Source organism: Mastacembelus armatus, chromosome 22, assembly GCF_900324485.2.
Source record: "Mastacembelus armatus chromosome 22, fMasArm1.2, whole genome shotgun sequence".
In the NCBI taxonomy this organism is placed as follows: Eukaryota; Metazoa; Chordata; class Actinopteri; order Synbranchiformes; family Mastacembelidae; genus Mastacembelus; species Mastacembelus armatus.
The window spans coordinates 15,244,191-15,257,214 of record NC_046654.1 but is presented as its reverse complement, the minus strand read 5'-3'; the positions used below and the strand labels follow the sequence as shown (position 1 = coordinate 15,257,214).

Sequence of the window (13,024 nt, the reverse complement as noted above, 5' to 3'; positions counted from 1 at the left end):
ACAAAAAGATGAAAGAATGTAAATCTAGCCTGAGCAATAACAGATCATCTTAATAAAGTCAGTCTTGGAGAGGTTATACTACTCTGATAGAAGTGTGATGGAAGAAATACTTTAAACATCTCTCAGTATATTGTAGTACAATCCAACAGCTGTTCAATCAACATCTAAAACAGTATAAACAATAACCGGACATGATCATTTTAATAAAGTTGAAGTCATTGAAGACGTTGTTCATTAGCCTGCAATTTTCTTTTTAGTTTCAGTGTATCTGATCAACTAGCAGCTGATTTTAAAAGATTTTTTTTTTCCCAAACATATACTTTCCTTGGGCAGCATTTAACCAGGCATGAACAAGAACCTTGAACTCTAAAACCTTTTGATATTTCTATCTTGTTTTTCAGAGTTGAACTGGCTCAGAAACGTGGAAGCCAACAACCAAGAGAGCGGAGCCGCTGCCAAAAGCTCCAGTCTGCTGAGCAGCTTCCGCAGCTCCTCTAGCTACAACCATGAAACAGAGACCATCTTTGCCCTGCCCAGAATGCAACTGGACTTCAAGTCCATCCACGTACAAGATCCTGATGAACCTTGTCTTGCAGGTACTCAACAAAGTAATGTGAGTTACATCAAGGCACAAGCCCCATCTGTTGAAGTGTTTTCGTGCACTGCTTTAAAAATCAAACGATACCTTTTTATCATGTCTGGCAGCGAACAATGTGTGAATTGTTGCCTTGACTACCATGACCCTCTCCACAAAGAACACATCATCACTTTCCTGCACATAAATGTTTGATTTATAGAAAAAAACTTTTGTTCTCTATTCTGGTTTAACAAAATGTGATTTCACTCCAAAGTGCTGGTGCTGCATTTGTCAATACTCAAATCTCCTTTTGTGAAAATACATTGTATTAAGGGAATAGTTTGACATTTTGGGAAATATGCTTATTCGCTTTCTTTTTCTGTTTTATGCTGAAGTCAGACCAAAATTTGGGTTTAATTTATTTACATGTGAAATGTTCCACATTCACTTTTGGTCGTGAATTGATTTGCATCCTTCACTCTGAGTCCAGTCTGATTGGGTTTGGGAAAACAACAGGATGACTGCTCATCCAGGAAATGCTGTTAGTTTGTTTTCTTGTCTTATAACTGTGCATTGAAGTAGCACAAGCAGCAGAGAAGAAGGAAGTTGTTTGGCTCCAGTGACTGGCAGAATTTAATGACAGTCATCCATCCATCCATTATCTGTGCCCACTTATTCCTACCCAGGGCCACAGGGATCTGCTGGAGCCTATCCCAGCTCTCTCTGGGTGAAAGGCAGGGGTCCACCCTGGACAGGTCACCAGTCCATCACAGGGCCACATAGAGACAAACAACCTCACACACTCACACTCACTCCTATGGGCAATTTAGAGTCACCAATCAACCTGACATACATGTTTTTGGACTGTGGGAGGAAACCAGAGTACCTGGAGAAGGTTATGACTCCAGCCCCTAATACCTGTCCCCTTCTGCTTTTGGCCGGGCCACACTGTCTGTTTTGTCAGTCAAAATGCTGGCAAAACTGATTGTACCTGTACCTGTAGCCGGACATATACATATCCGACTGAGACAGTAACTTCCGGGAGTCTTTGCTGGTTGCCTGGCAACTGCTTCCAGCCATGAAATAATCCTGCAGAGTCAAATTGAGGTTGTGCCAGCTGACTTTGTGTATGATTAAACAAGTGCTACATAGCAAGTTGATGAAATTATTGGGAGATATATATATATATTTTTTTACATGTTTGTCAGGTCCAGATCCTTTATTCACTTTGTTGTTAGTCATTTGTTATTTTGTTTTGCTTTTTTTCAACCCAGACTCGAGCAGCAAGCCCAAAGTGGAGTGCAGCGTTGTGACAGAATTCACTGACCACATCTGTGTGACCATGGACGCTGAGCTCATCATGTTCCTTCACGACCTGGTGTCAGCATACCTGAAGGAGAAGGAGAAAGGTTTTACCTTTATAACTTTCATTCATTCAATCAGTCCGTGAGAGTATGATTGTTGAGTCATTTGAGCTGTCCACACTGTGTGGGACATATTTCTCACTGAAATTATCCAAAGGAAAATAACAAGCTGAACCACATCTGTATCCGCGAGGTTGTTTGTATGCTGCCGGACACGTTTTTGGAGAGAAGCACGCAGCTCTGTGTTATTTTCACACACAGCGGGGAGGTCAGGGAGCCCAATGCAGGCGGCATTTCAATGTGTTTTCCTATTGTCACAAAGGAACAAATTTGGTCTCTTTATGCCGACGCCCTGCCATTCTTCATGACAATTAAAATAGCATCATTACTTTGTTTTGTTGATTGTGCGGCTGAGAACAAAGAGAAAAGAGCAGAGCCGGGACGGTTTTCATCAGTGTTTGATTAATCCCGGTTAATGGTAGTTGTGTAGATGGGTATTTAAATGCGTATAGAGTCTAGATCTATACCATCGATGTGTCGACTGTTCTTTCAGGGATATTAATGAATGTTTATTGTGCTTTACCTCTGGGTGTTGTTGAAGAATGTGTTTGCCATGCTGAAAAGAAAACATGAAGGCAGTGGTGCATTTAAAGCAGCAGCCTTCTTGCCTTTCTTCTTCCCTGTGTGTCCTTAGCCCTATTTGCCCCGCGGGTGTTAACGGCCCGGCCGGGACAGAAGAGCCCCACCGCTCTGCACGACGAAAGCTCCACAGACAAAGACAAGGACGACACCATCAACTACAAAACGGTGGACTGGAGGGAGTTCATGTGCAACACCTGGCACTTGGAGCCGACTCTGAGGTGAGCTTCACACTCAACCGCTTATATGACGAAGGCAAATTGAGTGACAATGGTCATCGAAATCATTGTGGGGGAAAATAGACAAGTGACATTTGTGACACCGGAACTGGATCATTCCTTATGAAATTGTGGCCACACCAGATTTTATAATGATGCACAGAACAAATATGCAAAACCAAAACACAGTCATGCATCTTTGTATGAGACTATGAGGTTGGTAAAAAAGAAAACATTTTCCCAGAGACACTGGTATCCTATACTATACTATTTATTGAAAGAGCATGCAGCTGTGTGTGCATTTCCAATATTTCTTTCTAGTAGAAAGAGTAGATTGAACTGAACACATGGATCTAAGTTCAAGTTGTTTTTGTTGCATGTGTTGACGACTTTGTGTTAATGGAGGTATACTAAGGTTCTGATGAGCACAGTGGTAGAAGTATAAATATAATATATATATATATATATATATATATATATATATATATATATATAGAAGTATAAATGTTCCTTAACAAGCAGTAAAATGTGCTTAAACTATCAAAAGTAAAAGTACCATAACATTATCTATCGACTTCTTATTTTTACTGATGCAATAATGTATAAACATTAAGTTATGTGTTTAAGTACAGTACTCGTCAAAGGACTTTGCTGTATTTGTTCGTTATTATTGAGAACAGAGTGAAATCATTTGTAAAGACTAAAACATGTGCACGAGTGAAATCGGTTTTCCCTCGGTCTTCAGGCTCATCTCCTGGACAGGACGTAAGATCGACCCAGTGGGCGTTGACTACATCTTGCAGAAACTTGGCTTCCACCATGCCAGGACTACAATTCCCAAGTGGCTGCAGAGGGGCGTGATGGACCCACTGGACAAGGTGCTGTCAGTGCTCATCAAGAAGCTGGGCACCGCCCTGCAGGACGAGAAGGAAAAGAAAGGCCGTGACAAAGAGGAACACTGAAGAACACTTGATCCACTTTCATCAAAGCTGTGCATATGTTCTCTACAAACACTGGATTACTGTACCACACTGGCCACTACTGTACAACATATTTGTCAAACAAACCCGTTTTATGTGGTGAAACCTGTGAATTTCAGCATAGTTGTTTACTGTGGTGGATGCCACTAACGGCTCTGACTGAAAACTTTTGCACCCTTATTTTCTGTATATTTTGAACAAAGTAGAAAATGTTAGTATTACTTGACCGCTTCGATGGTAAATCCCTGCCTCTTTTACCCATTGTAAATGACCCTACTGAAATCGCTTGAAAATGTATTTTAAGGCTTACCAATATTTCATAAGAAATGATTTCTTAACCATTTGCCTTTTCTTTGTTTCCCATGGAACACATGGTACAGTAGATAAGCTTTATGAATGTCACAGCATAGATCTTCAAGAACAGCTGAGTGACCGTCTTCTTGATTTATAGATGTGAACAAACAAACACTGGGAGGTTACAGCACATCATCAACACAGTCATAAAGATGACATGAACTTGTAATTTATAATTTGAACCAAGATCTTTATTTATGGTTGGGGTGAAATAATATGTGTTAGCTTGGTGTGTCAAGCTTATTTTTGTCCTTTTTTGTTTTTATAATCCATGCAGTAGAACCAGTGTACATAATTAAATTTCTTAAATGTGTTGATTTCCTAACTTAATAAAACTGTTGCCATTCAATTTTAAATAGGCCTCAGAGCTGTTATTTGGCATGTTCTGCTGGGTAGAACTGAGACTTGTAAGAGGCAATGATTTTGACCTTTTGTTTTTTTAGCACAATATGCCTAATTTCACAGAGGAGCAATACTAAATCACTACCACTTTAATAATGTTTCGTTTCTGCGTGTGGTGAACTTAATGTTAACTTAAAGCCTGCGGTGTGGCTTTTACTGTTTATTTTCCAGTCTGTGAAATGCATCACAAGTGACTCTCAGCCAGGTGTTTATAACTTCAAATGAGACTTTAATCTACTGGGAATGGGTTATGTTTTTTGAAAAAGCTTCATATTGAATATCTGAATCAAAGCTGTATTACATATTCTTTCTTCAGGCTGTAATTTGTTTCTGTTCTGGATTTTTTGGGTCAATTAATGAACGTGTGTGTGTAAAACTACAGTATTCGCTTAGTAATTTAAAACATCTTCCACCAGTATCTTTCGGTATTTGTCAGAAAACCTTGGCCTCTAATCCATGAAAAGGCTGCTGTGCTCACTGCAGGGTTTCGCTAATACAGTACTCTTGACTGTAAGACTCCCTCCACTGTGATTTTCCCCCCTCACCACGAGCCTTGTTCCACTTTTGGTTCCATGCCATGGTTTTGCATTTTTGATGGCGCGTTGGTGGGTGAAGGAGAGCGTGGTGGCACCGTGGAGAGGAAGTGAGCTGCTGGTTTCTTTCTGTGATGTCTGCTGTGAGATTACAACAGTGTCACCTGAGGAAAGCAAGACAGATCAGCGTGAGAGCGCCCTGAAGTCTTCGCTCTTGCTTGCCTGGACCAGGCAGTCTTTGATTTTTATTCTGTCTGCTGTACAGGCTTTCCTTTGAAGTGGTTTCTATTTTACATATTGTTACACTGTACTTCTTTTATTTGCTCCACTATGGTACTCACATTAACATGAAAGCCAAGCCAATGACCAGTAGATGGAGTCAAAAGCCAGTCGTCCCACAAGCTGAACTCCTTAATGACAGATCATAGCACTACTCTATACTGCCCTACTGCTGAATTGTAAAATAAGAACAAAGAAAACATTAAATAGATATGAAGTGGTAGGAGATGTTGAACAACTCAAATTGTCTCTTACTCCTGGATCAAACATTTCCTGGACGGTGTCCACTGAGCTCTGGATTGTCCAGTGAGCAACCAGGACGTGATCGGACTGGTCTTATTCAGGTGTGGACACAAAAAAAGTGAAGTATAATTTGGCTTTTATTAGGAAACAGGATTTACAGTGGGTACGGAAAGTATTCAGACCCCTTTAAAGTTTTCACTCTTTGTGTCATTGCAGCCATTTGCCAAAATTGAAAAAGTTCATTTTATTTCTCATTAATGTACACTCAGCACCCCATCTTGACAGAAAAAAACAGAAATGTAGAAATTTTTGCAAATTTATTAAAAAAGAAAAACTGAAATATCACATGGTCATAAGTATTCAGACCCTTTGCAGTGACACTCATATTTAACTCACATGCTGTCCATTTCTTCTGATCCTCCTTGAGATGGTTCTGCTCCTTCATTGGAGTCCAGCTGTGTTTAATTAAACTGATTGGACTTGATTAGGAAAGGCACACACCTGTCTATATAAGACCTTACAGCTCACAGTGCATGTCAGAGCAAATGAGAATCATGAGGTCGAAGGAACTGCCCAAGGAGCTCAGAGACAGAATCGTGGCAAGGCACAGATCTGGCCAAGGTTACAAAAGAATTTCTGCATCACTCAAGGTTCCTAAGAGCACAGTGGCCTCCATAATCCTCAAATGGAAAAAGTGTGGGACGACCAGAACTCTTCTTAGACCTGGCTGTCTAGCCAAACTGAGCAATCGTGGGAGAAGAGCCTTGGTGAGAGAGGTAAAGAAGAACCCAAAGATCACTGTGGCTGAGCTCCAGAGATGCAGTAGGGAGATGGGAGAAAGTTCCACAAAGTCAACTATCACTGCAGCCCTCCACCAGTCGGGGCTTTATGGCAGAGTGGCCCGACGGAAGCCTCTCCTCAGTGCAAGACACATGAAAGCCTGCATAGAGTTTGCCAAAAAACACATGAAGGACTCCCAGACTATGAGAAATAAGATTCTCTGGTCTGATGAGACCAAGATTGAACTTTTTGGCGTTAATTCTAAGCGGTATGTGTGGAGAAAACCAGGCACTGCTCATCACCTGCCCAATACAATCCCTACAGTGAAACATGGTGGTGGGAGCATCATGTTGTGGGGGTGTTTTTCAGCTGCAGGGACAGGACGACTGTTTGCAACTGAAGGAAAATGAATGCGGCCAAGTACAGAGATATCCTGGAAGAAAACCTCTTCCAGAGTGTTCAGGACCTCAGACTGGGCCGAAGGTTCACCTTTCAACAGGACAATGACCCTAAGCACACAGCTAAAATAACAAAGGAGTGGCTTTGGAACAACTCTGTGACCGTTCTTGACTGGCCCAGCCAGAGCCCTGACCTAAACCCAACTGAGCATCTCTGGAGAGACCTGAAAATGGCTGTCCACCAACGTTCACCATCCAACCTGACAGAACTGGAGAGGATCTGCAAGGAAGAATGGCAGAGGATCCCCAAATCCAGGTGTGAAAAACTTGTGGCATCATTCTCAAGAAGACTCATGGCTGTACTAGCTCAAAAGGGTGCTTCTACTCAATACTGAGCACAGGGTCTGAATACTTATGACCATGTGATATTTCAGTTTTTCTTTTTTAATAAATTTGCAAAAATTTCTACATTTCTGTTTTTTTCTGTCAAGATGGGGTGCTGAGTGTACATTGAGAAATAAAATGAGCTTTTTTGATTTTGGCAAATGGCTGCAATGACACAAAGAGTGAAAAATTTAAAGGGGTCTGAATACTTTCCATACCCACTGTATGTTAAGAATGTTATTTAATGTAGTGAAGCTTACCTTACAGAACTGAATGTGCCCAAATGCTACAATAAAGTAGCACTGTATGTAGTAGCGCTAGAAAATGCTTCATTAATGAGAAGGTTAGTGTTTTCAAAGTTAGAAGTTTGGTACCAGTTTCTAGCAGCTGAGGCTTTATGAGGTGAAAGCAATGACTTGATAATGGCTTTATAGAGCAGTTAAAAGAAAAGCTCCGGGGTTGTCAAGTTGTGTAAAATGTTTGTGCTTATCCTACAACGCCACAGCAGCTTCACCTTTCCAGTTTATAGTATTTTCATTAAGGTCAGAGAAAAAAACATTTAATAATAATTTAGTTTGATACATTTGATATTTGTGTTTTCTTGCTGAGAATTATGGGAGAAAACTGATGCCACTCGAAACGTGAAGCTACAGGCGTTGGTGACTGGAAGCAGCTAGTTTCAGCAGCCACCAAAATGAACTGGAACTAAAAACATATTTTCCTGCTCATACTTAGCTACTTTTTTCTGTTTGAGATGGAAAAAGTCAATCCTGTAGAGCCTCCTTAACTGTGACATAATACTCAAGACTGTAAGATTAGTACACAGCCGGACCAATGGAGAGGGCACCTGAGGGCTCCATAGATGTCTCAGGGCCCCCCAAGGCCGCACTCTAATGGACGTTAACTGCATTTTTTAATTACAGCAGTTTGTCTGGCTAATTTTAAATCACATGGAGAAATCAGACAAAAGTAATGTGGAGCAGACAAAAGAGAAGAAGAAAACAAGATGAGCTGGAAACCAGCAAGATAAAAGTACAGTATGTGTGAATGACACATTACAGTATTTTGCTTTAGTGAGCATCCATCTGGAGAAGGAAGAAAAATTTGTCATTTTACGAATGTTCCCCTTTGTTGTTTGTCTTGTTATGTTTCTCCAGCAGCACACAAGCCGAGGCACATTAGCAGGAGCAGCCAGTGAGGAGGGAAAAGGTCTGAGGAAGCTCCTTAATTCCCACTAACTAAACAGCCCCGACTCATACTTTGGCTGATGTTTGTGCCCCATTATTCAAGATAAACTTTATTACTCATTGGTGAAAGCATAACATTGGGGGCAGCAAACGGCAGATTTATTGTCATTATTATTATTATTTTCCATTTTAGGTCCGGTCTTCTCTGCAGACCAGAAGTCCTTCCATTCACCTGCAGCCGCTGATCCTGCTGTCTCTTCAGTGCCCCAGGTCAACATCTGCTTAGAGCACCATAAAGGCTTGGGCCAGCCCTGATAGTTAGTTACTCTCTATATCACACGTGACAGCACCACTAGGCCACAGCTCCTACTCTGCTCTCTTCCACCACGAAACATCATGTTTTTATCAAAACCTTTATCTTAACAAATCTCAGGTTTTTAGTGTCTTTATAGAAAATTTCAAATTATGATTTGTTTTTTTTTTTTGTTTTTTTTTTTACAGAAGTCCTCATCAGCCTAATGATGTCCTAAAATGTCTCTGAAACCTTTTTGAAAGATGAGCATTTCCTTTCATTGTGCCCAGGCGGGACGATAAAGACTGAACTGCACTAAATTGAATACCGCAGGGTGGCGTTTTGATGTTCAGCAACTAAACTGTCTTAATACAAATGAGCAGATTGAGAGTTGAGCTACTTCTTGATTGACTTTCTAATTGCTCGTTCTGCTTCATTAGCTTTCCCTCGATTTATTAGTGTATTATTCAGTGTAACAATATGGTTTGAAGTGCTGAAAGGAAAAGCTGGTAGTTAGTATAAACAGCTTAAACATGGCTGGTTGTTGAGTGCCCGATTAGTGGCTTTCTGGTTGACTTGGGAAATGCTGCCACACAGACTACATTAGTCTTCACTCACTGGGTGGTGACCTCCCTCACTGCTGTGTCTGAATCTGCTTGCCATGAACATGTGCTGTGGCTGCAGCGCTCTTATGTAGACTAGACTGAATATGGTGCCTCACTACTAGGGTCCCTGTGATGGACTGGTGACCTGTCCAGGGTGTACCCCTGCCTTTCACCCAAAGAGAGCTGGGGTAGGCTGCAGCAGATCCCTGTGACCCTGGTTAGGATTTAGCGGGTCTTTGGAGCTTTTCATCGTCTTTCACAACATTAATTTGCTTGTGTGTCAGGCAAATTAAACGAGCATTGCCTGTGTATGGCCACTTGGGGGCAGCACATAGGTAACCCACATAACAAAAGAATGTGTCAGCAAACCGGACTAACTAGACTGGCTGGACCAGTCCCTGCTGACAGTGGTCTAGTCTAATATTTTCACCAAGTCTGAGCTACATGCTAACTCTGTGTGTCATTTAGTGCTGCCATTACCAGCTCACTTTAATGATGTTTGCCATAACATCTTCATAAGGTACGTCTGTTATGTTGACACTGTGTTCCACTCAGGCGCCCCCCCCCAAAAAAAACACACAAAAAAAAAAACCCATCAGTGAATGTGGATTGAAACAGTGTCCATGTAGCCATTTAGCAATTTTAGTTTGACATACCCATATCAATATTCCAGATGGATGTTGCGAAACAGCTGAGAAAGACCAACAATAATTTCCAGCCCATCTAGTTTTATGTCTGCCAAGCTGAGTCCTGCCATTTGCACACGCTCAGTACTGAGAGAGACAGTTTCAAACCAGTCGATGGAGAAGATTACATGCCTTCAGGACCAGCAGGCATGTCACACCAGTGACTGCTCTCACCTGTGGCACTTGTCAGACTTATCTCAGGCAGTGAGAGATAGAGCCAGAAGGAGCACACAGGCTGGATGGTAGTCTGTTAGAGCCCACGTCAGCCAGGGTAACCAGGGTGCTAAAGTATGAAAGCCTGGCCCATGGATCTTCAGAAGTAAAAGATGTAGTGTTGTCTTCAGATCCACTGTAGTTTTAACCTCCCCAAACTTTTTTTTTTTTCCTTTTGTTGTTTGATGAATTCATACAGCCTGGTGTTTTAGATCAACATTTCTCTAGGCACAGTGTGAACTTTAGATATTTCTGCTATCTCGCTCTCATCTCAGTGACCCATGATTATTCAGATTTATGAAAATGAGGACGTGAGGTTTGCATCCTGGGACTATTTGCATTAAAAGCCTCATGGGCCAATCACCATTTTTAAAAAGGTTAATGAAGATACAATAGACATGAATATACTTGATTAAGGCTAAAGATGCTAATATTTACATTTTCGTTACTTTATTGTGCCTTTTCCAAACAGCTGTGACTAATACATTCAGAGAGAGCCAGATTACATGTGCACGAAGGGAGTGTGCGTTTGATTCAGGATCTTTTTTGAGAACTTGAGCAATGGAATTAAGTACACGCTTGAGATCAACAAGTCCACCACATTAGGCTTTTAAAAACCGAGAGCTTTAAGAAGATTCCCTTTAGATATTCTGATGAGTCCAGAGCATTCAGCTGCCACTCCTGAACTATAAAAAAAAAACAAAAGGGATGCAGCCAGGACATTACTCAGTCCTAATTCCTTTAGAACTCAGTGCAGCATTTGAGGTCTGATCATGAAATTTTAATCAACTCACTTAAGCACTAAGGTGGGTATCTGGCTCAGCATCAGATCCCATCTTTCTAACAGACCTCTGCCTGTTAGACAATTCATCTCTTAGAGGCACAAAGCTTCCTAAAAAAAAAAAAAAAAGCCCACTGAGCCTAATTCAATGTCCTGTTCATTTGTACCCCATACAGTACAAGCTCCCACTTGGAAATAGCTTTAAATAAAACCATTTATTTTCCCCTTTGGTGTGCTGACAATACCATTATATGGGCTGTTACAACTTAGTGACAACAGACACTTACACCCATAATGCCTATAGGTAAAGGACTTACAAAAATGCAAACCTTTTATTTAAACTGTTTTGTTGGAAAATGATGAATTCCTTTTGACCTTCAGTTTATACCTCTTTAGTTTTGGCTACTTCATAGTTGGAGATTTAAAGTAACGTATATGATCATAGGGTTTATTCTTGTCTTATACTGGCTGGTGGTTTTTAGAGGGTTGTTCAGTTATTGGCACTGTTTTTGTTTTCATTTTGGAGGTAGGTATTTCTGTTACGATGTCATTTCAGCTTTTTTTCCTTACCCATAGTTATTTTATTCTTAGTGAACAGCAGTAACTTTAGTTAGGGCTTTGTACCCTTCACTTTATACATTATCTAAGAGAAAACCCTTTGGAATTAAATCAGAGTATGTGTCCTGATGATGAAAATCATTCACACTTTAGTTGAAAGTTTACTTTGTTCCTTGTCAGAAGTTCCTGTGCAGTTCTGCTTCCCCCTATAAGGGCTGTGGAGGTTAGAAACAGACGCGTGTTTTGTAGGGTTATGTTTTGTCTAATGGAACAGTTTGGGTTGAAAGAAGACAAGAAAAACAGGGCAGAGCAGGAGGATGATGTACAACAGAGGTCCCAGGTCCCAGACTTGAATTCAGAAGGAGGTGATGGTTGCCTTTTAGCTCAGCACGAAATCACTCAATCCATCTGTGCCGACAAACACCTATCAATAATGAAGCTAATGGGAACTAGAGGGATGATTTCTTCTGTTAGCATCAGTTAAAAGCCTGTCAGGAGCCAGATGTTGAAGAGGCCTTTGATTTGAGCAGGAATAGAGAGAGGTGGCTTTGCAAATGTCTATGTTTCAGCTCATTTGGAACTTTAAGTAATTTCTAACTTTACAGAGATGACTTAGTATCAAAGACAGTATTTGGAAAGATTTTCCTATAATAGCAGATTGTGTTATAGGGCAACTGGTTTCTGTAAATGAACATCTACAGAAGCCTGAGCTGCCCTTTGTGTTTATCTGAAACTAACCAATATGATGAACATGGTAACTATTAATCACACTGGGACCCTATTGTTAACATTTGCTCTACCTCAAATCACAGAGCAGACATCATGGCTCTGGACTTTTAGGAACCACTTGCTTTGGTTCCAGAGTTAAAATGTGAAAATTAGATACTGATTTGATAAAGACTGCATGGAAAACAAGATCAGTGGCAATAGATGATGCACTGATGAAAAACTGTCCAAGAGATTTAGGAAAATTCTTTAAATGTTACACATTTTTTTTGCTAAGATTTGAAAATATGGCAGCTTGTATAACAGACGTAGCACAGAGAGAGAGAGAGAGAGAGTGAGAATGCAGGAAGGACCTTAGGCTGAACTCTGCCCCTCATATTGTGTGCAGAGGATTACTGTCTGATGAGTTTTTAGAAAAGGTTGTACAGTACAAGAAAGACAGGCACCGAACCAATTAACAACACTGTCCTTAATGCCAAGTAAAGAATTCAACGCACAAAAGCCCCGTTAAGATATATAGGGATTAAATCAGGAGTTTCACCAAAAGTCATTTTTTAACATTCACAATATAATATTGTCCTTCTTTAATCAGGGCAGCACCCCGTTCTGGGTATTGTTCAAAAAACCAGACAGAAAAGTTTCAGAAATGCATTACCCATCAGAATCACAAGTTTAGATAAGGTCTCCTTAGGAAAAGTTTAGCAACCTAAAGTTTAAAGGTGGCTGCTGCAAGATGTCCTCAGTTCCCCCTCACAGGCTCCTCTTTCAGAATATAATAGGAACAAGACCAACACCAACGTGCATCATTAATCTGAGTCGCTGAGT

At 40.8% G+C, this 13,024-nt stretch overlaps 1 protein-coding gene across 12 annotated transcripts in view; it reads left to right on the top strand.

Moving 5' to 3' along the window:
- The window catches only part of kiaa1109 (KIAA1109 ortholog), a 62,127-nt gene extending 57,639 nt beyond the window's left edge, over positions 1–4,488 (top strand). For 8 of the 12 annotated variants that reach the window (XM_026293419.1, XM_026293205.1, XM_026292936.1 and 5 more), the window contains 4 exons: positions 402–596; positions 1,852–1,986; positions 2,636–2,801; positions 3,544–4,488. In XM_026293419.1, coding sequence (XP_026149204.1) covers positions 402–596; positions 1,852–1,986; positions 2,636–2,801; positions 3,544–3,760 — 713 coding nt within the window. In that variant the 3' untranslated portion in view covers positions 3,761–4,488. Of the gene's footprint in view, positions 1–401; positions 614–1,851; positions 1,987–2,635; positions 2,802–3,543 lie in introns of those variants that run through there. The other 4 variants (XM_026292640.1, XM_026292807.1, XM_026293294.1 and 1 more) reach the window with 2 other exon arrangements.
- Positions 4,489–13,024: the final 8,536 nt, after the last annotated feature.